The following is a 26,412-nucleotide window of genomic DNA, read 5'->3' on the forward strand; positions in this document are numbered from 1 at the left end:
GTTCTCCTATAAAAGTAGACAAAGCTGCCATTACGAAACCAATCAAAACCAACGCGAAAACCTGCGTTTTATTCTTCTTGTAATTGGTCTCAAGGTACATAACACAATGGAAATGACATCTGGATCGTTAGGCAATGGGATCCCAGAAGCGATGGGACAAAACCGCGGGAATATTAAACGTTGCCTCGAGAAGTATATTGAGAATGGCAGAAGGGTGATGAAATTGAACGAGTTGATGGATGAAATGGAAATTGTTATCAATGATGTAACACAACGAAGGCGAGTCATGGAAGGCGATCTTGGCAAGATCTTGTGCTTCACTCAGGTCATACCATACTCTTTTGATTTTTCAATCTTCTTTTTGGTAGGAAGTCATATGATCGACTCAATCATTTCAAGAAGTTTTCTTCATTTATAAAAGGTCTTAAATGGAAATTATAGTATTGGAAAATGTTTATTTTATATTATTTATATTATTTTACAAATAATTATTTACTTAAAAAAACAAATTAAATTTTAAACAAAATTTATCAAAATTATAGTATTGGAAAAAACGATATCTCATGAATAACAGTACCATTTTCATTTCTTTGGTACGGTAAATAACATTTTTTTCTTGATCAATAAAAAGAAAACCAGTAACTCATGATGAATAATAATTATACTAAAATGTACAAGGTTAGAAATTATTGAAAACCATAAAATTAAAGTATTATAGACAATTGTATACCAAAACTCAAACTAATTTTGTTTAATGGTTATTCTAGAGGGAAAACTATTTCGTTCTCTTCATTTGTGTATTCACTATATAGAGATATGCATAAGAAAAAGAAAATGGTGAGCTAAATTTTAGCATTATAAATGTGAATTAATCTGTAGGAGGCAGTGGTAATTCCTCCGAACGTAGCGTTCGCAGTAAGAGGAACCCCGGGAAATTGGCAATACGTGAAAGTTAACTCTTCCAATCTCTCGGTAGAAGCTCTATCGAGCACGCAATATCTCAAACTTAAAGAGTTTCTCTTCGACGAGAATTGGTCTCTCCTCTTTTTCTTTACCAAAATATATTTTCCTTTTCTTGATCTCATCATGATATCTAACTAGAAGTTTGTAAACAGGGCAAACGATGAAAATGCATTGGAGGTTGATTTTGGAGCGCTGGATTTCACTCTTCCTTGGCTTTCGTTGTCATCTTCAATAGGAAACGGCCTGAGTTTTGTGTCCTCGAAGCTCGGAGGGCGTTTAAACGATAACCCGCAATCTCTCGTGGACTACTTGTTGTCACTTGAGCATCAAGGAGAGGTTAGTTTTGTCCCCATCGTATCCATTTCTTCATTGTTTTTTGTTTCCTTGTGTAAATGACGTTTTCGTATTTGTGTTTTCGTATGAAAAGAATTAAGAAAATAAAACCTTAGATTTCTGTTGACATTAATATAGATAGATATCTAATGTACCAAAAATTCAAAATTTTCATTTAAAATACTCCTATTTAGAAAATATTATAAAGATGTGAAGTAGTACTACATATACGACCCTAGTAATGGGAACATTTCATAAACTTTAGGATTGTTAGTTTTGGAATACCAAATGTATTATGTAGCATTTCTTAAAATAATTTCCCAAACATTTATTTTCCTTTTATAATAATAGTATTTGCTTAAATTTAAATTTGTAAAACAATTTAAGTTTGTAAGACATTGTAGCCTAAATCAGTTCTATCTCAATGTTGTTATATAATTTTCAGAAGCTTATGATGAATGAGACTCTTAACACGGCTAGAAAGCTTGAGATGAGTTTGATTTTGGCAGATGTTTTCCTATCGGAGCTGCCTAAGGACACACCTTTCCAAGCCTTTGAACTCAGGTTAAACCTTTAATAATTTACATTGCTATATCGTATAGTGATATTACCACAATATGTTTTGTTGCAGTAACTCAGCAAGTCGTGAGATTGCAACAAAATTGAGACACGTTTGGCCTTGTTGCATTTTGAACGTTGCAAATTCATATTTGTTGCTAGTCGCTGGGTTTGTTAAGCGGTTTAATTTTGAGTTCAAACCGAAAACAGGTTTAAGGAATGTGGTTTTGAGAAAGGATGGGGAGAAAGCGCAGGGAGAGTAAAGGAGACAATGAGAATCTTGTCGGAGATTCTTCAAGCCCCTGATCCTCAAAACATTGATCGATTCTTCGCAAGGGTTCCTAGAATCTTTAACGTTGTCATCTTCTCGGTTCACGGCTACTTTGGTCAAACCGATGTTCTAGGTTTGCCTGATACTGGCGGTCAAGTCGTTTACATTCTTGACCAAGTTAAAGCCCTTGAAGATGAATTGCTTCAAAGAATTAACTCTCAAGGCCTTAATTTCAAACCTCAGATTCTTGTTGTAAGTTATCTTTCTTTCTATTTAAACTGAGTCTTGAATTCTTGATCATGAATATTTTTCAAATTTTGTAGTACTTTTCAAACTAGAACTTGTTACATGGTATTTTGTAATATCATCTTTGTTTCCTTGGCTAATACGATATTGATGTTGCACATTTTATTTAGGTAACACGATTAATCCCAGACGCTAAAAAAACTAAATGCAACCAAGAGTTGGAACCTATTTTCGGAACGAAATATTCGAATATTCTTCGAATTCCATTTGTAACAGAAAATGGGATTTTACGTCGTTGGGTTTCCCGCTTTGATATCTACCCATACCTAGAAAGATTCACTAAGGTAAAATCATATATAAGAATGGTAGATTTTTTTTTCCAACAATTATATTTTCTATGTTTTATTCTCAAGATATTTCATTATGAAACTATAAAATATTATGAGTAGGATGCAACAACAAAGATATTGGATATTTTGGAAGGAAAACCTGACCTAATAATCGGGAACTATACGGATGGAAACTTGGTGGCATCACTCATGGCTAATAAGCTTGGAATTACTCAGGTTCTTTACCTTTTTACTTTGGTAAATTTAGACCAATAAATTACTCATTCTTATGTCGAAACAAATTTATTGAAATGAAAGAAAAAAAATCTAGGCAACTATTGCACATGCCTTGGAGAAGACTAAATATGAAGATTCAGATATCAAGTGGAAAGAGTTTGATCCTAAATATCATTTCTCATCTCAATTTACGGCAGACTTAATCTCTATGAACTCTGCCGATTTCATCATAGCTAGCACTTATCAAGAAATTGCTGGAAGGTATTTTAACTAATTTCATTTAGACAATATAATGCATTTGTTCCATTTGATCAAAACCAGCCTGGTTTGACACTATCCTGTTTTTTTTCAATCTTGTTAGCAAAGAGAGGGCTGGACAATACGAGAGCCACATGAGCTTCACAGTCCCGGGGCTATACAGAGTTGTCTCCGGCATTAATGTCTTCGATCCGAGGTTCAACATCGCAGCTCCTGGCGCGGATGACTCTATCTATTTCCCTTTTACCGCACAAGACCGGAGATTCACCAAGTTCTACACTTCCATTGATGAACTCTTGTATAGCCAAAGTGAGAATGACGAACACATGTACGTCTCTATTCCCTATTTTACTTTTCCACAATACTACACGGTCTCAAGAAGCGTTATAGATTGTTATAGAATATGAAACTAACTATTAATATTATTTGTAAGTAAATGTTATAGAATGTTATCTATGTGTATTAAAAAATACTAACCGATATTTTTCTTGTGAACAAAAGCGGTTATTTAGTGGACAAGAAGAAACCGATCATTTTCTCAATGGCAAGGCTTGATGTTGTCAAAAACCTAACCGGATTAACTGAGTGGTATGCCAAGAACAAGAGGCTACGAGACTTGGTGAACCTCGTGATCGTAGGAGGATTCTTCGACGCTTCTAAGTCTAAAGACAGGGAAGAGATCTCAGAGATCAAGAAGATGCATTCTCTGATTGAGAAATACCAACTCAAGGGTCAATTTAGATGGATCACAGCTCAAACAGATCGAACAAGAAACGGTGAACTTTACCGATCTATCGCGGATACAAGAGGTGCTTTTGTGCAGCCTGCACATTATGAAGCCTTTGGTCTTACTGTCATTGAAGCCATGAGCTGTGGTTTGGTCACATTCGCCACGAACCAAGGCGGTCCTGCTGAGATTATTGTGGATGGTGTCTCTGGTTTCCACATTGACCCGAGCAATGGAGAAGAATCAAGTGATAAGATTGCGGATTTCTTTGAGAAATCCGGTATGGATCCTGATTATTGGAATATGTTTTCGAATGAAGGGCTACAACGCATAAACGAATGGTAATAGTTCAAGTCATTCGGATAGTATTAGCTTCCAAATTTCAAGCTTAAAGCATCACAATACATGATCATATATGTGCAGCTATACATGGAAGATATATGCAAACAAAGTGATAAACATGGGGAGTACATATAGCTACTGGAGACATTTGAACAAAGATCAGAAACTGGCCAAACAAAGATATATCCATTCCTTCTACAATCTTCAATACCGAAATTTGGTAAAACTATTAGTCTTTTATTTTTGTTTTCACTTTGTGTGAATGTTTTTTTTAACCATTTGTTTAAAACAGGTGAAAACTATACCCATATTGAGTGATATTCCTGAGCCTCCTCCTCTTCCTCCAAAGCCTTTGGTGAAACCATCAGCATCAAAAGGGTAAGTTAATTTACATTTAGAATCACTACGGATTATATAAGAGTAATATATTCATGTTATAAATTTGTAAATTTTCTTCATATTTTTACAGCTCGAAGCGAACACAGCCGCGATTGAGTTTCAGGTTGTTTGGTGCTTAAGCTCTCTTCTGAACAAGTGAGCTAATATCAGGAAAATCTGAAACATGTTGATGCTTCAGTTATATTTATACGCATTGTAGTTTCATGTGTAAGATACTCAAGTTGTGTGATTGCAAGTATAATAAAGGGAAAAAGAAACACAATGTATTTGATTTTTACCATTGATTCTTAGTAGGTTTTGTATGATATTACTGATGTTAACATGTTGAAGTTGAAGGATTTGTTATCTTGAAGCTCAAGAAATCTGGGATTCAAGTATTATGGAACCAAACACGAGGATTAACCGAGACGAGATTAACATTTAGCTGTTGCAATACCTCTTATAAAGCACTTCCGATTAACATAAAATGTCAGAGAAGAAGCACCATACCAGAATTAGTTAGAACAAGCAAAACCGTGATTTGAAGATTTTGGTCAAAATTGAATCCAAAAGGATAATCAATAAAACTTAGATGGCGGCTTGGCTATCTGGGACAACATTTATCCCAAGGCTCTCATCATCGAATGCAACCGATTGTGATAGAGAAGCTGTCAGTTTCGCCGCCTTGTAACTTTTTGAGCTTCTTAGGATATCTTGCAGGCTCCCTGATAACCTGTTCACAAGACGAGTAAAAGAGTTCATGACAGTAGTCTGTGCAGCTAAGATTGAAAATAATAATACCCTGAACCGGTTACTTACCTATTTGTTCCTCCAACGAGATTATTTCCTGTTGAAACCAAGAATCGAAATTAGCATATCTGGTTGAGAGAACGTGTGATCAAAGTTATATTCAGATCGATAAAATACCTTGCTTCATATACATAGAAGAAGTCACATCACTATCATTGTCTGATGAACTATCTGATGGTGCATTAGAGGAGTCACTCGAAGTCGTCTTAGATTCATCCTCCTCAGCATCCTTGAAGAAATTCGTTGTGATCTTGTTCGCCGTGACTGAGTTAGAGATTTTCTTCACAACTTCCTTCTTGTTGTTGACATTCACCTTACTATTGTTCACTGTAACCGAATTAGAGCTTTTCTTCACGGCTTCCTTCTTGTTGTTTACTGTGCCTTTCATGGATGCATCAGAAAGATCAACCTTTGATCCATTGCGATCATTCTTAGCCCTTGACTGCAATTGACTAGTACCTGAACTAGATGGTTGAACTCTACCTTTTGTCTCTTTCACTTTCATTGAGCCATCAATGGAACCACCAGGATGCAAATCAAGGCTTTTCTTCTCCTTTTTAGATTTAGCTCCACCAGTCACTTGGTCTTCCTTGTTAGTACCACCAACAATATCGTCCTTTTGGCTAGAACCAAAATTGTCTCCCATATCAGCGTTCTCTTTCAGTACTTGCATGGAACGGTTAAGATCCTCAGTATTATCGGTGACCTCACTAATCTTTTTCAAAGGCGAAGCATTGCTCTCAGTAGTTTTCTTAGCTGGCGTGAATGATGCATCTGTGTCTTTTGGGTTGTTGATGGGAGAAGCCTCCTCCTGAGCAACATTGTTTACCTCAACTGACAAAACTTGGGCTTCCTCCACAATGTTCAAAGAGTCTTTCTTCTTTGTTTTCTTGCTTGACTTCTTCCCACTTTTTTCCAGATTTTCCTCAGCTTCTTTCTTTTGCTGCAAAGAATCTACTACTTGGGCCTCCTCCACAATGTTCAAAGAGTCTTTCTTCTTCGATCTCTTGCTTGATTTCTTCCCACTTTTCTCCATATTCTCCTCAACTTCGGTCCTTTGCTGCAAAGAATCTAATACATTTCTGATATCATTAACATGTCCTTCTCCATCTACAACTTTGATAGGTTCAACATTCTGTGCACCAAAATCTACCAGAGTATCTTCTTTAGCTGGGGTCTTGGCTTTTCTTGAACTTTTCTTCTTAGTAGACTTCACAGATTTAGCCTGATCAGCATCTATTTCAACTCTTTCCTGAGGAACTTTATGTTCAGTATCCGTAACTTTACCTATGTGGTCCAGCGTTTTCGATTCCTGGACAAAGGCATGTGGGGTGCTCGCCATACCAGCAACTTGTAGATTACTCGCAGCTTGTATTTCGTCTGCACCGATAAGTGTGGCCTCTCCACTTCCCACCTTGTCAACCAATATGTCAGCCATCTCATTTCCTTCCAAAAAAAAAAAAATCACCAGTTATGAGTTGATAATAACTCCCTGTGACATTAACATATGATTGAAAAGAAGAACTATCTTCGACCAAGAATCCAATTTACCATTTTGTCTTACCATTTTGTTTGATGTGATCTTTTGAGCTCTTCATTCGCTTTCTCTTCTTCTCTGTAGCTGGACCAGTTGTCAAACTACTGCTAGCTTCCAACTGGTTATCCACGTTAGTCACCACTTCAGCAGTTTGAAGATTATCGACAGCACTTGGAGCCAATCTTCTTCCCTCACCTCTCTCATCAACTTGTGACGTAATCTGCCCATCTACAAGTTTTGAAGCAGGTGGAAGATCCTTCTCTTGGTCAATCATGACTATATCAGCAGTTTTTCCTCCCTTTTCAAGATCTACAGAAATTCAGAAATGTTATCAAGGGTAAGCATACCATAACTCTCCATAACAACTAATAAAGGATCCCAAAACTCAATCATAGTTAAAAAAAGAAAATTCACCTTGTTCTATTGTTCCCGTAAGATCATCTACTTTTTCTAGAGCTTCTTTAATAGTTTGATTGTCTGGTACTTCCTTCACCACACCACCGGTATGCCCATCTACAAGCTCTGAATTAACAGTGAGATTTTTCTCTTCCAGTAGCCTTTCCGTAACAGAAGTTTGCTGCTTCTCTCCCATACTAAGGCCGCTTTTCTCGCCGCTTTCAATATCTATACAACATCAGATATTACAACCAAAGGTAATTCAACTGACACTCTCCAAAAACATCTGAAAAATCACTACATTCCATATTAACCAAAACAGAGGGTACCTGCTCTCGTAACAACATCATCTAGCTTTTCTCTTGGTGAAACTGCACAAGATTGAGAGACAACTTCACCCTTTACTTTTCCACATAACTCGGTAGTAGCAGCAACAGCAGATGGACTGAGATCAACCTTAGATTTCTTTGGACTTGTATTCCCACCCGGACTTATAATTCTCCTCTTCCTTGTCTTCTCCTCAACTACTTCGGTTTCCAAACCTTCTCCACTAGTCAAATCCTTATTATTCATATCATCTACAAGTACTAAACCATTTGCAATCTCTTCCTTCTTCTCAACCAACTCAAGGTTTTGATCAGCAGCCATTATAGCATACATCTTACCCTTGTCAACTCTAATGGCATCAATATACATAAACCAGTTTCTACTAATGCCATCAAAAGCCTTACACACATGCAAAGAATCTGAGAAATGATAAAACTTTCTTCGTCTTTTAACCTTGAAACAAAATTAAACCAATCATCAATTATACTTGTTCCTAACAACAAAAATGTATGAACAAAGCAGCAAAATCCAATTACCTTCAAGGCAGAGATTTGAATTTCTCCAATTTCTGGGAAAACTTGTTTATGCTCCTTGAGTAATCTGTCTATAAACCAAACCAAAAAAAAAAAAAATGATCAGAGAAACTCAGTAATAATAAGTTTAAGTAGTAGATTTCAGTGGAGTATGAAGAGATTTAGTAAGCCGATTCAGTGATAAATTTGAGAAGAGAGACCTTTGAAATCGGAGATGATTTCATCTTTATGCACATGTAAAATGAGACGAGTGTCGAGGTTGGTTTCTACAAAGACGCATCGAATCTCCGGTGAGGAATTTGTTTCGCGATTAGCCATTATTTCGAAACGAGACTGGAATTGGAAGGAGACGAGCGAAGAAGAAGAAGAAGAAGAAGAAGAAGAGAGCGTTTGGGAGAAAGAAAAAAGGATAAAACTTTTCTGTTTAATGGTCCAGCCCTATATAAGCCCAAAAACTTTTCAGCAAAACCCTATTTAAGCCCAAAACTTTCTCGTTTTGATTGAATGCGAAAGTGGAATTGTAGCAAATTTAGGATGGTACAGTTCTCCTCTTGAAACAAATGCTCATATCCTCTTGAATCCTCCTCGTCTCACGCGACTTATTATCACTCAACTCCTTGATGATCAATTTTTAGGTCAAACAATCGCTCATTGTGTTAAGGATTCACTTGCTAATGATAACTCTCTTCGACAACCGTCTATGCATGTGAAATATATCAAACAATCGCTCATGATTTTTGTGTCTCCAAGTAGTCGCCAATATACACTATATATTAGTGTCACACTCTAGTCGCAAATTTGTGACTATTGTGCGACCATCTTGTTCGGGACTACTCATAATAGTCTCAAATTAGTCGTAAATAGCATACATATTTGCGATTATTATAGGACTCTTTTGGTGGTTGTGTTTTCTTATATTATATCTAAACGGAGAGATAGAACATTTGAATGAAGACGAAAGTGGATAAATTGATAACAAATACAGTTCTCCACTTCAAACGGGTTCTCACATCCGCCTTGAAGCCACGAAGCTTCAGGCCACGTTATTTATCTCACTTCATTCCTCAACTCCTTCATGAACAAGAGGTACTGGTTCTATTGTCGAGATTTAGGTTTAAAAATCTCTGTTGACGTTTATTATTTTGTTTCTCACTAAACCAGAATAAACCGAAATAATACCAAACAATGTTTTGGGGATATAATTCCGGTACAGTGTTAAATATGTAGATTAACTTAACTTACAAGTTACAGCGGTAGAGTTTTAGAAAAGGAAAACATGAATCTTATCGATTAAAAAAATGAAACAACAAATGATATTGTACAACTCGTCTCTATATAAATTGATGAGACATGTCATCTGAAGAAATCTATTTCATTCTCTTTTCGCTTCTCTTACTCTTCTTTTGCAAGTTAGGGTTTCATTAATTTTTGTTTGAAAAACTTCTACTCTGCCATATGGAGACTGAGACGTTGAGAACAATAGAAGTCTCTACGATGGTATCAAATCGACCTAAAATTGTAGGGGTTACGAACACAGTCTTAATCTACCAAGAAGAAGAAATTGAAGAATTGATTGAATACGAAAGTGGAATTGTAGCAAATTTAGGATGGTACACATCTCCACTTGAAACAAATGCTCACATCCTCTTGAATCCTCGTCGTCTCACGCGACGTGTTCTCACTCAACTCCTTGATGATCAATTTTTAGGTCAAAAAATCGCTCATGATGTTAAGGATTCATTTGCTAATGATAACTCTCTTCGACAACCTGTTACCGTAACCGTCTATGTGACATATATCAAAGAGAGGCGTGTAATTTTTCCTCATGGTCCGTCGTTGTTGTCGAGAGGTGCTTCCGGAGAAGTGTTTCATAGATTGGTTGAAGAACAGAGAGTTGAATCTGCTGATTTGGAAGAAGAAGATGAGACATGTTCGATTTGTATTGAGAAGTTTTCGGAGAGTCATGAAGACATCATTCGGGTGCCTGATTGTTTACATTTGTTTCACCAAGGTTGTCTATTCGAGTGGCTTGGTCTTCAAAACTCGTGTCCCTTGTGTCGCAAAGTTCCATACGAGGAGGAGGACGAGGACGAGGACGAGGAGGGTTAGGGTCTTGGAGGTGTCTTCTTATGTTTAGGTATAGAATTTGAAGTCCATTTGATTTCTTGAGGCGTAATCATTATTATGTAATCAGTTCTGTCTTAATGTTATGTATAAACATTTAAGATATGTTCTGTCGTAATGCACAAGTATCATGAAAGACATTATTACTTTTGAGTTATAACAAATGTGAATCAGGCTACTCTTTTGATGCATTGCTCAAAAGCATTATTGGCACAAAGTCCCTTGAGAAGATGATCTCTCTGTGTGTTCCACAGAACTATTGCACAATGGATTAGATCAAGTTTGCTAATTTAAGCTTCTTCTTTCTCAATGGTTTGCATGTATCCTATGAACTTTAATAATCTTCGATGTTGAGCTTTTTCTTTGTTATGATCACCAGCTCAATCCCATTCAGCTTTCTTTTGAACCTTTCGCTTTTTTTTATTAGTACTATTGTGTTGAAACAGGTGCTTGATGCAAACACTTTCACAAGTCTGCTTCTCACAGTTGTTGCATTCTAGATCTGTCTACTTCACATCTCCCTTGTCACTCATCATCAACGCATGGAGATCTACGTATACTTCGAAAGAGCTAGGCAAACGAAGCTATGATATCAGAGTTGCACGATTCTTCTTGTTTATCTGTACTTTAATCTTGTTACTCAAGCCTGAATATATATATTTGTTGATTCAAGATCAGTGGACAGACCAGTATTAGACTATACTCCTTACAACAGAATACAAATTCAATAATAGTATTTCATACAACCAGAGCAAGTTCCATCAAGGTTGCCTCTCTAAATTAAGCAAACAAACAAAAAATCATTCAGATATGCTCCAAATGAACATCCAAAAGTTGAAACGAACAAGATTCAGATGGATCATTTGGATACATTAATTAATACTACTATCTATACAAACAGTGGAACAATATATTGATCCAGAGCACTTGAAAACTATTTTGTATGGACAACGCCTCTTACAAAGGGAGCAACTAGGTCGAGACATATGATGGTTATTCGGCAGATTATATAGCATTTTACCTTTCAAATACGACGATGTACCGAACTTACCTTTGTATAACCACCATGAACCGGGATCCATGTATTTGTCCGCCCCAAGCATACAGTTAATGTGTAGGGTGACACAACAATACTCATCACACATATAAAACCTTTTCTTTGGATCTATTTCTCCCTCGCAAGCTTCACACCAATAGGTCATGGTACTTGTCTCCTTCCCATAAGAAAGAGTGAGCATATGCTTATCATACTTATACCTCACCTTTTGAGGTAATGTGGCACATCCAAAACACAAAGCAAAGTCACACTCCTCAATGCAATTAAATTTTTCATTTGTCAAAGAATAATTTGACTCTTTGCAGACACTACAATCTTTCCACTCTCCTGGTTTGGATGTCAGGAATAAAGGATGCATATGACTTTCATGGACTAATGGCTCTGAAACTGTGGCGCACTGCACGTGTAGTTGGAAATCACATTCTTCTCTCTCACACCGATAGAAGAAACCAGTTGTGATTAACCAAGGACAAGCTGAACAGCAACGTCTAACGCCGTTGCCTCTTGCTACAAAACTGAGCATATGTGGATGTATCGGATGATGTATTTTGCGAGAAAGTTCTGCACATTTTTCGTGGAGAACAAAACCACATTGCATACAAGAGTACAAGTTGCCAAAATAGATTGGCGTGATGCACGCTTGACACAGCCTATCCTCGTCGTATTCTCTACATGTATTCTCATCAAGTCGCAAGTGATGATACTGATGAATGAAATGTTGTATGATTCCATCACTTATCCTCACAAATGGCGGAATTTCTTCAATGTCTTCTTCTGGCTCTCCCTCAAGTTCTACACCATCCCACACATTGCTTTGTGTGGCACACCTTGAATGTGCCGCATACGAACAACCGTACTTAACGCAAGAATAACCCCCGAAATCATTTTCAATCTTTCTGCGACAAACACCACAAAACCAATTTCCTTGATGAAAAGAAGGGGTAAAAGAGATACGATGGGGATGGCGGGAGATCCTTATGACACGTGGTAAGTCTATGCATCTTCCATGGACCACAAAGCCACAAGGTGGACATATATAGAAAGGAGATGTTGAATAGGCCAAGGCACAGACGTCGCAAGTTAAGGAAGTTGTTCTCGAAAACAGAACAAGTGTATGCTCATGCCACTTGGGATGGTCTATAGATAAGACCGGTGGTTTCTCCACACAAGCTATATTCAGAGTGAAATCGCAAGCCGAGCAATGATAAAAGAAAGTTCCGAGATCTTCGTCGCAACAATAGCATTTCCTCTCTCTAGGATATATTTCAATATTGACAAGCAGAAGTGAGTGCTTGGGATGAAGATGGTGTTTGATCTCAACTGGAGCGTTGTTATGTTCTTTATGGTTCTGGCCTTCGCAAGCTCTGCAAAGAAAGTGCGTTTCGTCGTCTTCTCCCATAAACCACAACATAAACCAGTTTTTAGGGAGACACGCCCACTTGTTATACCTTCTACACGAGACTTGTTCATCATTCATATAAATTTTGTCTCTTCCCAATCTGTGTACTACTTGAGGGCGTACAGAAATAAGCTTCTCCCACTTTGAATTCATAGAGCTGACGAGGGTGAATACTTGATAGATGAGTGATAGGAGCTCCGGCTCCGGCTCGAGATTCAATATAACCGCAATATAGTCTTCAAAATCTGAATCCAAATAGATATCGGAATCCGAATCTGTATCATTCACGCGATCAGTAATGAGTGATATGACCTTGGACAGTGCCTCCGGCTGGGAATTCAGATCCATTGAGTTGAAGACAGAGATTATTTGACTTGTGACTGACATGAGCTCCGACTCCGGCTTCGGCATCGAATCCAAATCCATTGAGCTCAGCAGAGAGATTATTTCAAAGATATGTGACGGGATCCCCCAACCGAAACGAGTCGTGTCGAGAGATATAAATTGAGTAACGAGTGATATGAGCTTCGACTCTGAATCCGACGAATCCATAGAGTTGCCAAGAGAGATTATCTGAGTAGTGAATGATAGGCAGAGATTTTGAGCATTTACAACATAACATGGAGTATATGAAAATAATTAATGAATCACAAGACAATCTCAAGCTGTCCGAATTCAAAGTCAACGATCATCTTACCCCCGTAGCTTGCGGATCGTGCCTAGGAGTTTTAATTTAGACTAATCAAACGTTTCTTAATGAGGGTTAGATTGGCGTTGGCCTATGCAACGTGCACTTTTTTACTTTAAAAACCATTTGAAATTAGGCGTGGGCTGAGTCAGAATAACTGATTCAAAGCAAAGTACTCTCTGGAAATATCTAATATAAGTGGTACCGGCAAAGGGAAGATATAAAATTGTCAACCGAATTACTTGTGCATGATCAAAATTTATACTGTACTTACTTTCAACTAAGGTTGTGGACTATTTAGAGAAAAAAGAAAAACAGAGAAGAAAAAGAAGACAAGAACAAAACTTTGTTTTATTAAAACAGAAACTTGTTGTTATTTTATTAAGACAAGACACACTCTTATATACATGTTCACATAACTACTCTACATAACCGTTGGTAACAGTTGTAACTTCTCCAACAAGTTACGTCTCTTACTGCCTCCTTTTGTAGTCACATGACATTCGTTGACTTTACATACAAACTAATGAAACTATAACATATATGATACTAGATAAGGCCCACCTATTTAGGCGGGTATAAGATACCAAAATAAATTTTTATCGATAGTATTTGAATTTGTATAGTAATCAATATATTTTTTTTGATATTTAATTTAATAATTATTGTTTTAAACAAAATTTCTATCTTATGCATTCTATTTTAATTATACACACTTAATCTTATCAATGATATTTGAATTTTAAATAGTAACTGACCCTTATTCTATATTTAATTTAATATCTAAAAAGAAAAGAAAAACAAATGTATATCTTAAACATTCAATTTTGTAACACAGTTTAACTATCTATGTCATCATAATAAACTCGATTTAAATTCTACACACTTCATTTTAAGTTTCATATCAAAATAATATTTATGACATATCAAATCTATATCCTAGATATATGAAAGTAATTGAAAAGTAAATTGTTTCTATATATTTAGACATATAAATTAGTATATGTAAATTTGTTTACTTTTTTAAATTTTCTTTTTTTTAAGAGAATAAAAAAGTTAAATCTTTAATGACACATGTAAACATCTGATCGTTTGAATTGACACGTGGCACGATCCTATGAATTAGTACCTTTGAAAACTATACTTTATATAATAAGATTACAAGATTTAATCATGGACTCAATTCTCAACATGCAATGTTAATGAGGTTTGAACCTACATTGAACAAAGAAAGAAAGAGGGTTAATTTGGTTGACAGTTAGTTTTATCCTACTGGACCGACCATACTGGTTATACTTCTCTTCACACTATATCTCTACTATTCTTCCTATGTAACAACAACAAAAACAACTAATCAGATTAACACAGAGTTCCTAAACTAAATATTGCACAAGTTAAAGCGTCTAGAGCAGGAATGAAAGTTATACATACACAGTGTATGATACACTTGTTCAGATGTTGATTATCTGGTCAAGTCTTGAAGAACTTAATTCTGTCCCAGGAGTTTTGTGAATGGGTTTCTTCGATCTCCTGTTTACCAATTGCAAGTTAAACATTCCCGGTTTGCAAAAATAGAATCTTGAGTGTTTAAGCACCGAGTTCTGAGAATGCAACTGTGAACACTACAAAATTTACGAGGTTTGAACATACAACTAATCAGATAAACAAATGTTATAAAGCATGCAAGAAACAAAGAGTTCATAACCTATATTGCACAAGTCGTTAAAGTGTCTAGAGCAGGGAATGAAAGTTATACAACATACTTGTTCAGATGTTGATTCTCTGGTCAGATGCCCTGTTTTTTATGACGGATGACTCGCTCATTATAATAGTCTTCTCCTAGCACTTCTGTCCCAGGAGTTTTGTGTATGGGTTCTTCAATCTCCTGTTTAACAAGTTAAAACATTCCTGATCAGAATTTGCATAAATAGAATCTTCAGTGTTTAAGCACCGAGTTCTGAGAATGCAACTGTTAACAGTCACTTCCATATAGATCCAATGAGCTTGAACTATTTACAAGCTAATTAAAAACAGTACATGTCTCATGATATGTCCCTATAGGTTCAACAAAGTACCATATACCATATGAAGTATATGATAATCTCATGATATGTCTCTTACGTGTTAGAAAGTGTCTATATTCATTCAATGGTAAAAATTCATCAATGTATAGAGAAAGAACTAAAACTCTTTTCTCATATTTCTCAATACAAATACATATTTTCTGCCGCCATGAATACCAATAGATCAATGAAAGTTAAAGCAAAAGCAATATTTCGACCTCAACATAAAGGGTTCGTTAACACTATCTACGCCAATCTATATAACGAGACCAAAGAGTTTCTTGAAGATCAAAACGGTGCGATAACACTTTTGAGATCGTACCGTGGTCCACACGTTTCTCCAATCAAATTGAAACCACATTGCTTCTCTCCACTTTACATCTCTCATCTCCTTCAACAATCCATCTCCCATACTCGGTTTTGTCAAGATTTGGGTGAAAAGATTGCTCATAATTGTGCTTATCTCAGCGGATTGCCTTTAATTTTTGAAATGTTCGTCGTCGTAGAGTTGACCCAAGAAGTTCTAATTACGTTGCCCTCTGCCTCTGTTGCTGTCCCGTCAAAAGCTGCTTCGAGTGATGTGTTACAAAGACTGGTGGAAGAACAGAAGGTAGAGTCAATTGATTTGGAAGAAGAGAAGAAGACATGTTCGATTTGTATGGAGAACTTGAATTCGGAATCATCATCGGAAAACATCATTAGTTGTTTACATTTGTTTCATCAAAGTTGCATCTTTGAGTCGGAGAGTTCCGTTCGAGGAAATATCATGAAACCGTGTGAAGCCTTGAAGATTAGGTTACGTTACGGTTTTTAGATGTTAAAGATTAGGTTAGGGTTTTTAGATATGAAATTTGTTTGATTTTTTTGTATGTATTTTGCATTTGATGTGTTTGTGTGAGAAATTGATCCACTTGACCGGAACAAACCGTAGCCAATTGTCAAACTATTTTGTTGGTTTCGGTTCCAATTTTCTTTTTTTGGTTAAATTCCGGTTATTAAACCATATCCAGTGGACCACTGGTTTTTATGTTTTCCTTTTCTCGGACTACATTGGTTTCAAAAGAATGTGGAACGGTTTTGAGAGTTAACCAATACAGAGATATGTAATGTTCCCTGACTTCAGTTAATTTAAAATAAAAATTAAATGAAAAACTTGAACGCGTTTTGTTAATCTAAATTTCCTTTTCAATCTTAAACTCGAGCGTTAATTGGTTGTGTCCTTTTTATTGATTTACACTAAATTCATATTTTCCTTTTTTAAAATTCGACCAAATTAGTTATTTCCCTTTTTCGTCAACAAATCTTTTATGTTTTCCTTTTTTTTTACTGAGTCGGCCAAACGTAAAACCTATCTCTCTATATATATTGATCTCTTCTCTTTGATTTCACAATCTTATCTCTTCATATCAAAAGTTAGGGTTTGAATCTTCTTCTTCCTCTTCCACCATGGATACATATAGTAATTGGGAGTCCGTAGAGATTACTACAACAGCAATGATCCTACCACAAGATCAAGGGTTTAGAAACACCGTGTTCGTCAATCTACACGATGTGGTCAACGAGTTAGCTGAAGATCAAAACGGTGTCGTAATATGTCTGGGAACGTTCGCGGCTCCACTTATGACTAAAATCGAATTGAAACCATCATGCCTCAGTTCACACCACATCTATCAAGACCTTGACAAGTTCATCACACATACTGAGTTTTGTCGATTGTTGAGCGAAAGGATCGTTTTGGATTGTGCTCATATTCCCCAACCTTTTAGCGTGTCCTTTTACGTGAGAGTGACAAGAGATGTTATGTTACCGTCTATTGTTGTTCGGTCGAGAGATATGTTTCAAAGATTGCTTGAGGAACAAACAATGGAATTGACTAATTTGGGAGATGAAGAAGAAACCACTTGTTCGATTTGTATGGAGGACTTTTCAGAGAGTCATGATGATAACATCATTCTGTTGCCTGACTGTTTCCATCTGTTCCATCAAAGTTGTATCTTTAAGTGGCTTAAGCGTCAGAGGTCGTGTCCTTTGTGTCGACGTGTACCGTACGAGGAAGATCTTGAAACAGAGTGAAGCCGTCTCAGAGTCTTGAAGGTAGCCTTAGGGTTTATTATGCATTACTTTTTCTATGTTTCAGACATTTGCTTTTGATGAATTATTTGTATGCAATTGGTAACTTTTGGTACGAAACCTAATCTTTTTTGTTAATCCCGACTATGAATATGTAACAACAATTTAGAGTTATCAAGAAGATTTGATTGATCAAATGAAAATGTAAGTATAAGGATCTCAATTTCTGAGTGGTTATATGGAAAGACACGAAACTTTGGAGTGATCTTACGAATCTAATCCAAAAAAACTTTCCCCAATTCTCTGACATTATACACATAATCTGAAGTTGAGATCAAAAGAGTTACACAACTGACTTTACACAAAACAAACATCTCCCCACAAAGGATATGAGATTTTCACATTGTCAATGTTTTCTTCCACCTTTACTCTCTTTTTGTAAGTCACCATATATTTGTTCTGAAACTTGCAAATGAATTTCAGACACTAAATCAAACAAAAGCAATGTCCAGAATAAATCCAGTCTTTCACTGACCTTTCCACGACAAAACGGCAGAGAAAAGTCCTACATTGCTACCAACTCCGAGAACTAGGGAGAATGCAGTGCAACATTCCACAACCAAAAGTAAGCTTGTACCAATGGAGTTTAATAATCCAAAACCAAAAGTAAGCATGTAACCAAAAGTAAGCTGGGACACCAACATGCAAATAACGTTAGTTCAGGTAACTACGACACTTACAAAACCTTTAGTTGGACAACACATCCATACGCTGCCATAACTTGTCTATATGGTACTGCATAAACAATAAGCCTTGGATCAGAGAATATTCAACAAATTTCGGATGATTTCGATGCGAAAGCAATGCAAATGAAAAACTCGGTGTGTGAAGCAAAATGATCGGCTTTCAAAACGCAAAACATAGACAGATGGTTCATATAAAAATTCAAAAGAGGATTGTAATACCAGGTCATGATGAGCTGTATCAAGACACGCATACCTTCAACTCATTTGCAAAAGTATGGACTGATCCGATACTGAAGACGCCACTTAAATTGGAGATCCAATGTCTAGCACCACTCTTCCATTCTAGAGTAGATAAACTTACACTCCATCAATTCTTATTGCAGAAGCAATGGTCTCTCCTTCAGACTGACCAGGAGTTCATTGAGACCCACTCACACTTATTTCTCTACAATAGGAAGCATACTAGTCTACGTTACTCTCACGAAATAAGACAACAATGTCTCCACTCTCTACATATCATATTAAGAAATTGGATATATTGAGTAACATGCAAATCAAAGGAGCATCAGGCACTACTCGCCGCAACTTTAGTGACGGTTATTAGCCTCTTCAAACACATCTACAAAAGTTTGAACGAAAAATTTACAACTCGAAAGCTTAAAATAAATTTCCACAAAAGAATTTTTAAGTTTAGACAAGAAAAGAACAGTTCCAATTTGTACAACACCTTCAAATGAGGACTCTTAAAAAGCCTTTAAGAAAATTTTGAAACTGAGGTCTTAACCACTCTCTTTGGAGCTGCAGTCCCCTAGTGAACAGAATATAAAGAAGATTAAGTAGAGCAAGAAAAACAAGAAATAAAAAATTAAGACAGTCCACACACATGTACCCTTTGAAGTCTGAAAAAAGAAATAACACAGTTTGATTCAGTTAATAAGATATGTTAGTTAGAGAAAGCAGAAGCAGCTTAAAGGAATTCTTAACTACCTGAACCAACATACTTGTGTAAAGCTCCCAACAGTTTGATTGCAAGATTTCAGGTGTCATCAGTAACATCCTTACAAAAATCTATCAAATCATGTCCCATGGATAGAAAAAGCTCTTTTGTCGTAACGAAATTAACTGCACTGCAGTTTAACAAACATGGATATCAGGGGCTGGAAATTTCTAAGTAGAAAAAATTTCAAAACCGTAAGTTTCAAAAGTTAGACACCAAAGTCATCAACTGGTGAACAATCCATAACAAGCATTCACTAAAAACCTTGGGATTCCTTGTGCTCTTTCATGTTTTTCAAAGCTACAAACAAGAGCCACAAATCATCATTTTGATCAGATTAATAAGAAAACTCAAAGAAAAGTTACTGAACCAGCTCATAACCTCTTGAAACCAAATCTAGGACCAACTGCTTCGTAGAATTCAGTAGGGTACTTCATAGCAAACAGCTCATAACCTCTTGAAACCAAATCTAGGACCAAACCTTAGGTGGTTCAACTTTCATTCCTTACAGATCCATCTTTTTTTGCCTCCACTAGTTTTCCCAGTCCCAACCTTCCTACTCACAGGCCTGGAAAAACATTTCTTATAAAAGATACCTGGTTTAAACTGAATATATTTTCAACCATCACAAATAAGAAAAATTGGTAAAAAGAGTTACCTCTTTCTGCAAGATGCCATTTACTATTGCAATCGGTATACATATGAAAAAGATTATAGAAAAGATAGTAACAAAATTAAATTATTTTCTGTTTTTGTTTTGAGCTTCCTTTTGTGTGTGTTTGAATTTGTTACCATTGAGTGTTTTATATTATGTTTTTTGTTGTTGTGAACTTGACTTTGTATATGCGTGTTTTTTGTGTGTGTTTAACTTTGTGAATGCATGTTTTGTTTTGTGCTCTGTTTTTTTTGTTGTCTTTGAGTTTTTATTGCGTTTGAGTATTTTGTGTTCTGTTTTTGAGGTTGTGTGAGAGAGACAGAGACTCTACCTTAACCTTCGGGTTCTCTTGGCTACCCAATCGTCTCCCCAGTGAGTTGTCTCTATAGTATAAGAATCCATTCTCCTGAAACCGAAACATTTAATTAGCAACATTTTTGGCTTTCGCATGTACAGAAAACGAGTATATATGCCTTATGGAAACTAGTTACATTATCATGCAACCAAAAAAGGTCTACCTTTCCAGCATCTCCTCAAATAAATCTAGAGAAAAGCGTACATTACATTACACCTCCTGTAAGTTAAAATTTAGCAATTTAAGAGCTCATTTCAAAAAGAAGACAAAGCCACGAAAACATAAAGTAAAAGCGAGAAATAGAGAATCAAATTAGCTCATGTGAATTACATAACTTGTCTATATGGTACTTCATAACCAACAAAATCTTTAAGTGGAATGCAAATGAAGGACCACTTAAAATGATGAAGAACCACTTAAAATGAACTAATCACTAAAGTAAAACGAAAAATGTGAAAAAACTTAGAAAGAGGTAAGAACCAGTGATGAAGAGAGCAATCTTTCAAGTCTTTATTTCCATGCAGAGAGCTCAAGTTTCTGGTTTTACATGAGAACCTACTGTTTTCAATCTCTTTATGACCCATTTCTGCATTCTAAAAATGAAAAGATGAATAAGATATTAATACCACAAAGGTATGAAAGAAGGACATAGTCAAATTACATAAACGATTATAAGTGTACCTTGACACCTTTAGGTGATTCAACTCTCATTCCATACAAATCCATCTTTATTTGCCTCCACTTGGTTTCCCAGTCTCAACCATCTTGCTTACAAGCTATAAATTGTCAGCTTTTTAAATGAAATCTCGAGTCGCTAACTTTATAACTTAGTTGACCAGGGGTTGACGTTAGAGTCATAGTGGATTTAATATAAACAAGAAAAAGCCTGAAAACAAATTCCTTATAAAGAGACTATGTTTTTTTTTTTTTCTTGGTTGTGTTTGATTATTTTGTGCATTCGTGTTTTGTTTTCTGGTTTTTGGTTGTGTTTAACTTTATGTAAGCGTGTTTGGTGCTCTGTTTTCTGTTGTGTTTGAGTGTTTTGTGTTTTGTTTAGGTTGTGTGTGTGTGTGTGTGTGTGTGTGTGTGAGAGAGAGAGAGAGAGAGAGAGAGAGACACTCTACCTTAACTTTCGTTTTCTCTTGGCTACCCAATCGTCTCCCCAGCATAAAAATCCAATCCTCCTAAAACGGAAACAATGAATTAGCAACAGTTTTGGCTTTTCCCATGTGTATAAAACCAGTACATGCTTAGTTATTTTGACGTAAGCACCAAATACATATTGTTACCACTAGCGACCAAAGTTTACCCTTTCAGTATTATCTCCTCAAATTAATCCAGAAACAAGCACCTCCTGTGACTTACAGTTGAGCAATTTAAAAGCTCATTTCAACAGGAAGACATGAAGTAAAAGAGAGAAAACAGAGAATCAATTAGCATGTAGTCAAATTACAAGCATCCGGGGCATAGGGATACACTTCACTGGCCATCTTGCAAGACGTTATCAAAGTGCTCCATGTTCAGAGCCTGCCAAGAGTTTTGATTGATATAAGATAGCTGTAAATAAATAATTTCAACTAAAATAACAAACCAACTACAGTAAAAAGAAAGCTTACTACATACTCTTAACTTCTCAATATCTTAACTTCTTTCCGCGTATAACTTTTCCTTAAATCTTCCCTGCTTGCACATCAACATGCAGATGCAAGTTAGGTTAGGTACCTACGATACTTACAAAAGCTTGAGTTGGACAACACATCCATGCCTTGCCATAACTTGTCTATATAATACTTCATAAGCAGCAACCTTGGATCGGAGAAATGATGCGAAACCAATGACTCGCATGCAAGTGAAGGACTCAGAATGTGAAGCAAAATATATGATCAAGACACTGCATGCCTACAAGCTCAATTAAAATGGAGATCCCATGTCTTGCACAACTCTTCAATTCCGTGTTCAATGAGCCTCCATTAATATGTAGATAACTGATATAAAGTGGAACTGTTAGCATTATAGAGTAGATAAACTTACCCTCCATCAATTTTTATTGCAGAAGCAATGATCTCTTCTTCATATTGACCAGGAGGCTGGCTATTAGGAACGTCTATTGAGACAAGCTTTCATTACATTACACTTGCTGTAAGTTACAGTTTAGCAATTTAAGAGCTCATTTCAACAAGAAGACAAAGCCACGAAAACATAAAGTAAAAGCGAGAAACAGAGAATCAATTAGCTCATGTGAATTCCATAACTTCATAACCAGCGAAACCTATAAGTGGAATGCAAATGAAGGACTTAGAATGTAAAGCAAAATGATCAGCTTGCACAACGCAAAACCTAGACGGATGGTTCATAAACAATTCAAAAGAGGATTGCTAATACCAGGCCATGGTGAGGTGTTTGTCAAGACATGACATCCCTTCACCTCATTTGCAAAAGTTATGTATTGATCTGATACTAAAGAAGCCACTTCGAATGGAAATCCAATGTCTCTCCTCAATACCATGTTCAACGTCAAAAGGAGACTCAATTAATATGGAGATCATATCAAATTATCACTTTTAACACAAAACATTGACATCAAGTGGTACTGTCAGCATTCTAGAGTAGATAAACTAATTATCAGGTGGCTGGCGATTAAGAACGTCTATTGAGACCCAAATTACACTTATTTTCCCTACAATAGGAAGCATACTAGGCTACGTTAATCTCACAAAATAAGACAAAAATGTTTCCACATAAAGACGGTTTTGGTGACTTGCCAACATCTAATAAAAAAACTAGAAACATCCAGATAAGAACAAGAACAAGAATCAAACCGGAGACACAGTAATGCAAAACAAAATCTACACCGGAAACAAAGCAACACAAAAACATTATATCTTTGATTACCTGCCACCATGTCCTCCTCTACCGTCTATTTCTCTTTGCTAGCATCCCATGGATTTATTGGTCGAAAATCACGAATCAGAATCCCCTTCATCTTCGAGTCTCGGAATCTGCAATTCAAAAGATTTTTTGTTACTATCCAACAGTCATACACAGAAATGGTGTATATATAACAATAAATATTCCTGACTAATTTTGGAATAAAAAATCTAAAATAACAGAGAATTATAGAAAAGATCCATCCAGCCTCTTCGAAAGTTTTCTTTACAGCTTCAGTTGACTTCAAACGCATCTACATAAGTTTGAGAGACTCAATATCAACTCTAAAGCTTCAAATAAATTTCCACAAAAGAAAATTTCCAATTTGTACATCACCTTCGAAGGATGACTCTTAAAGCCTTTAAGAAGATTTGAAACTATCGTCTTAACAACTCTGTTTGGAGCTGCAGTCCCCTGATGAACTGAATATATAAACAGAATATAAGTATAGTGAAAAAGAAAAATTCCAAAAATTAAAATAAACCCTCTAAAGTCTGCAAACAGAAATTTTTTTAATTCAGTTCTTAAGATATGTTCTTCTAACAAAACAAGTTAGACAAATCAACTTAAAGGAATTCTTCTCCACCTGAACCAAAACTTGTATAAAGCACCCAAAAGTTTGACTGTATCATTTTTGGTCGTTACAAAAATCTAGTCAAATGGACATAACAAACTATTTGTCGTAATGAAAATAACTTAGACACTGAACTGCAGTATAAACAGGGAAATCAGAGGTTGGAAAGTTCTAAGTAGGGAAAAAATCAGAACCTTAAGCTTCTGTCCATTCGGGATTCATGACGAAACCATCCATAACAAGCCTTCACTAAGAACCTTCAGATTCTTGAACTCTTTCAGTTTTTTTCAAAAGTTACAAACAAAAGCCATGAATCAGCATTGTGTTCAGATTAATATGAAAGGTCAAAGACCAAGACATACCTTCTTGAAAACAAATCCAGCACCAACTGCTTCATAGAATGCAGTAGGGCACTTCATAGGAGAGGCTCATGTCAACAAACCTAATGATAAAGAAAACAATAGTTGAGAATAAAAGAGTCTTCAATGCCGTCAACAAACCTTAAAGTTTTTCTTTCCATACCTCTAGAGCTCTAGTTTCTGATTTTACTAGAGAACCTACTATTTTTATCCTTTAAGACCCATCTACGTAGTCTAAAACAGAAAAGAAGAATAAGATATTTACACCACAAAGGTCTGTAGAGGATAGAGTCAAATTACATAACCATTTATAAGTATATTTCTATGTACCTTGACATCTTCAGGTTGTTCAACTTCCATTCCATATGGATCCATCTTTTTGCCTCCAATTGGTTTCCCAGTCCCAACCTCCTTGCTTGTAGGCTATAAAATGCCATCTTTATAAAATAACTCTCCAGTCGCCCCCTTTATAATGTTGTTGATCAGGGGTTGACGTTCTAGTCTTAGTGGAATTAATAAAAAGAGAAGGCCTGAAAAATAGTTCCTTACAAAGATAACAAGATTGAAGATATTTTCAACCATCACAAATAAGAAAAAAATGTAAGAAAAGTTACCTCTTTCTGGAAGATTCCGTTTTCTGTATTGCTTTCTCTTTCTTTTGTTCAGTTTCTTGTTTGAGTTCTTAGTATGTGACAATTCTTGAGTTCTTGTTTTTGTTTTGAGTTTTCCATTTTTGTGTGTTTGAATTTTGTTTTTGTTTTTTTTGTTTTAACTTGACTTTGTCTTTTGTGTGTGTTTGACTTTGTGTAAGCGTGTTTTGTGCTCTGTTTTTTGTTCTGTTTGAGTTTTTATTCCCTTTGAGTGTTTTGTGTTCTGTTTTTGTTGGTGTTGAGGTTGTGTGTGTAAGCGTGTTTTGTGCTCTGTTTTTTGTTGTGTTTGAGTTTTTATTCCCTTTGAGTGTTTTGTGTTCTGTTTTTGTTGGTGTTGAGGTTGTGTGTGTGTGTGTGTGTAAGAGAGAGCGAGAGACTCTACCTTATCCATCCTTTTCTCTTCTCCCCAATGATTTGTCTCTACAACACAAGAATCCATTTTCCTGAAACCGAAACCTTTCATTAGCAAACACTTTTGGCTATCCCATGTGCAAAAATTGAGTACATGCTTAATGGAAAAAATGCACTTGCTTAATTACATCATCCTAATACATATGTTAAACACTAGCGACCAAAGTTTACCTTTCCAGTATCACCTCCTAAAATAAATCTAGAGAAAAGCTTACGTTACATTACACCTCTTGTAAGTTACGGGTTAGCAATTTAAGAGTTCATTTCAACAGGAAGATAAAGCCACGAAAACATGAAGTAAAAGAGAGAAGAAGAGAATCAATTAGCTCATGAATTCCAGAAAAAAAGGAAATCATACCACAATAATATGTAGTCAAAACGCGAGCATCCGGGGCATATACACTTCATTGGCCATCTTGCGAAACATCATCGAAGTGCTCCATATTCAGTAGCTGCCAAGAGTTTTGATTGTTATAAGAAAGCTGTAAATAAGTAAGTACAACCAAACGTAAGCTTGTACCAATGGGGTTTAATCCTCAATATCTCAATTCTTTCCGCATGTAAATTTCCATTGAACCGTCCCTGCTTACACACCAACAGGCAAAGAAAAGTTAGTTCAGGTACCTCTATCAATTTTTATTGCAGAAGCAATGATCTCTCCTTCGTATTGTCCATTAGGCTGGCTATTAGGAATGTCTATTGACTATTGAGACCCAAATCCCACTTATTTCTCTACAATATGAAGCATACGAGGCTACGTTAATCTCACAAAATAAGACAGCAATGTCTCAACATATCTGATTAAGAAATTGGATTAGTGTACCAGGCAAATAACATAGCAAATCAAGACGGTTTTCGTGACTTGCCAACAACTAATCACAAAACTCGAAACGATTTGTAACATAAGCATAAGAATCAAACATTATCGGTGATGCAGAACAAATCTAAACCAAAAACAGAGCAGCACAAAACCTTTCACGGTGAAGCTACGACCATCAAACTCTTTCCCGATCATCTCTTTCGATAGCATCCCATGAAAGATTTATTGTTCCCGAATCAGAACCCCCTTGATCTTCTAATTCTCGTGATCT

The 26,412-nt window shown here is 36.1% G+C and overlaps 8 protein-coding genes and 4 long non-coding RNA genes across 20 annotated transcripts; 4 read left to right on the plus strand and 8 right to left on the minus strand.

The window, feature by feature from the left end:
* The first annotated feature begins 9 nt into the window (after window positions 1–9).
* SUS5 (sucrose synthase 5) lies at window positions 10–5,008 on the plus strand. 3 transcript variants are annotated; one of them, NM_001344166.1, is made up of 13 exons: window positions 10–325; window positions 880–1,034; window positions 1,116–1,299; window positions 1,742–1,860; window positions 2,065–2,377; window positions 2,542–2,715; window positions 2,821–2,937; window positions 3,032–3,198; window positions 3,299–3,523; window positions 3,697–4,263; window positions 4,346–4,484; window positions 4,557–4,642; window positions 4,734–5,008. In NM_001344166.1, exons 1-13 carry the CDS (start codon window positions 107–109, stop codon window positions 4,780–4,782), a joined length of 2,514 nt encoding a protein of 837 aa, NP_001318683.1. In that variant the 5' UTR covers window positions 10–106; the 3' UTR covers window positions 4,783–5,008. The 3 variants fall into 3 exon arrangements, with proteins under 3 accessions (NP_001318683.1, NP_198534.3, NP_001332704.1); NM_123077.3 differs by lacking the exons at window positions 10–325; window positions 880–1,034 and having other exon boundaries at window positions 1,065–1,299; window positions 4,734–4,977; NM_001344167.1 differs by lacking the exons at window positions 10–325; window positions 880–1,034; window positions 1,116–1,299; window positions 1,742–1,860 and having other exon boundaries at window positions 1,886–2,377; window positions 4,734–4,993.
* A 4-nt stretch (window positions 5,009–5,012) lies between these two features.
* CIP4 (COP1-interacting protein 4) lies at window positions 5,013–8,687 on the minus strand. Of its 3 annotated transcripts, NM_123078.3 has the most exons (8): window positions 8,446–8,687; window positions 8,249–8,316; window positions 7,715–8,165; window positions 7,404–7,613; window positions 7,017–7,298; window positions 5,570–6,898; window positions 5,462–5,489; window positions 5,013–5,375 (listed from the first exon to the last, which is right to left on the minus strand). In NM_123078.3, exons 1-8 carry the CDS (start codon window positions 8,561–8,563, stop codon window positions 5,231–5,233), a joined length of 2,631 nt encoding a protein of 876 aa, NP_568546.1. In that variant the 5' UTR covers window positions 8,564–8,687; the 3' UTR covers window positions 5,013–5,230. The 3 variants fall into 3 exon arrangements, with proteins under 3 accessions (NP_568546.1, NP_001331331.1, NP_001331332.1); NM_001344168.1 differs by having other exon boundaries at window positions 5,013–5,489; NM_001344169.1 differs by having other exon boundaries at window positions 5,462–6,898; window positions 8,446–8,644.
* Window positions 8,688–9,700: 1,013 nt separating this feature from the next.
* Window positions 9,701–10,354, plus strand: AT5G37200 (RING/U-box superfamily protein; the record flags this gene model as incomplete). The annotated part of the gene is made up of 1 exon (NM_123079.1): window positions 9,701–10,354. One exon carries the CDS (start codon window positions 9,701–9,703, stop codon window positions 10,352–10,354), a length of 654 nt encoding a protein of 217 aa, NP_198536.1.
* A 739-nt stretch (window positions 10,355–11,093) lies between these two features.
* Window positions 11,094–13,542, minus strand: AT5G37210 (Cysteine/Histidine-rich C1 domain family protein; the record flags this gene model as incomplete). Its single annotated transcript, NM_123080.3, has 2 exons — window positions 11,391–13,542; window positions 11,094–11,140 (listed from the first exon to the last, which is right to left on the minus strand). The coding sequence occupies exons 1-2, from the start codon at window positions 13,375–13,377 to the stop codon at window positions 11,094–11,096; spliced, it is 2,034 nt and encodes a 677-aa protein (NP_198537.2). The 5' UTR covers window positions 13,378–13,542.
* A 2,203-nt stretch (window positions 13,543–15,745) lies between these two features.
* On the plus strand, window positions 15,746–16,390 carry AT5G37220 (RING/U-box superfamily protein; the record flags this gene model as incomplete). Its single annotated transcript, NM_123081.1, has 1 exon — window positions 15,746–16,390. The coding sequence occupies one exon, from the start codon at window positions 15,746–15,748 to the stop codon at window positions 16,388–16,390; it is 645 nt and encodes a 214-aa protein (NP_198538.1).
* Window positions 16,391–16,984: 594 nt separating this feature from the next.
* AT5G37230 (RING/U-box superfamily protein) lies at window positions 16,985–17,790 on the plus strand. The gene has a single exon (NM_123082.2). It carries the CDS (start codon window positions 17,023–17,025, stop codon window positions 17,647–17,649), a length of 627 nt encoding a protein of 208 aa, NP_198539.1. The 5' UTR covers window positions 16,985–17,022; the 3' UTR covers window positions 17,650–17,790.
* Window positions 17,791–17,932: 142 nt separating this feature from the next.
* AT5G05395 lies at window positions 17,933–18,362 on the minus strand. Its single transcript, NR_142830.1, has 2 exons — window positions 18,216–18,362; window positions 17,933–18,103 (listed from the first exon to the last, which is right to left on the minus strand). It is a non-coding gene; the product is annotated as an other RNA (long non-coding RNA).
* A 285-nt stretch (window positions 18,363–18,647) lies between these two features.
* On the minus strand, window positions 18,648–21,359 carry AT5G37240 (uncharacterized protein; the record flags this gene model as incomplete). 5 transcript variants are annotated; one of them, NM_001344170.1, is made up of 9 exons in its annotated part: window positions 19,100–19,200; window positions 19,380–19,519; window positions 19,654–19,689; window positions 19,771–19,845; window positions 19,954–19,985; window positions 20,376–20,450; window positions 20,609–20,618; window positions 20,880–20,992; window positions 21,081–21,125. In NM_001344170.1, 8 exons carry the CDS (start codon window positions 21,123–21,125, stop codon window positions 19,429–19,431), a joined length of 477 nt encoding a protein of 158 aa, NP_001318684.1. The 5 variants fall into 5 exon arrangements, with proteins under 5 accessions (NP_001332271.1, NP_001332272.1, NP_001318684.1 ...); NM_001344171.1 differs by adding an exon at window positions 18,648–18,837 and having other exon boundaries at window positions 19,120–19,200; window positions 19,380–19,845; NM_001344173.1 differs by lacking the exon at window positions 19,100–19,200 and having other exon boundaries at window positions 19,429–19,519; window positions 20,880–20,985; window positions 21,081–21,359.
* Window positions 21,360–22,467: 1,108 nt separating this feature from the next.
* On the minus strand, window positions 22,468–22,743 carry AT5G05415. Its single transcript, NR_142831.1, has one exon. It is a non-coding gene; the product is annotated as an other RNA (long non-coding RNA).
* A 444-nt stretch (window positions 22,744–23,187) lies between these two features.
* Window positions 23,188–23,489, minus strand: AT5G05425. Its single transcript, NR_142832.1, has one exon. It is a non-coding gene; the product is annotated as an other RNA (long non-coding RNA).
* Window positions 23,490–24,092: 603 nt separating this feature from the next.
* On the minus strand, window positions 24,093–24,329 carry AT5G05445. The gene has a single exon (NR_142839.1). It is a non-coding gene; the product is annotated as an other RNA (long non-coding RNA).
* Window positions 24,330–25,243: 914 nt separating this feature from the next.
* On the minus strand, window positions 25,244–26,379 carry AT5G37247 (uncharacterized protein). The gene is made up of 5 exons (NM_001344174.1): window positions 26,294–26,379; window positions 26,243–26,265; window positions 25,946–26,024; window positions 25,680–25,773; window positions 25,244–25,353 (listed from the first exon to the last, which is right to left on the minus strand). Exons 1-4 carry the CDS (start codon window positions 26,349–26,351, stop codon window positions 25,748–25,750), a joined length of 186 nt encoding a protein of 61 aa, NP_001332459.1. The 5' UTR covers window positions 26,352–26,379; the 3' UTR covers window positions 25,244–25,353; window positions 25,680–25,747.
* Between the last annotated feature and the right edge of the window lie 33 nt (window positions 26,380–26,412).

This window comes from Arabidopsis thaliana, chromosome 5 (genome assembly GCF_000001735.4).
Source record: "Arabidopsis thaliana chromosome 5, partial sequence".
NCBI classification, from domain to species: domain Eukaryota; kingdom Viridiplantae; phylum Streptophyta; class Magnoliopsida; order Brassicales; family Brassicaceae; genus Arabidopsis; species Arabidopsis thaliana.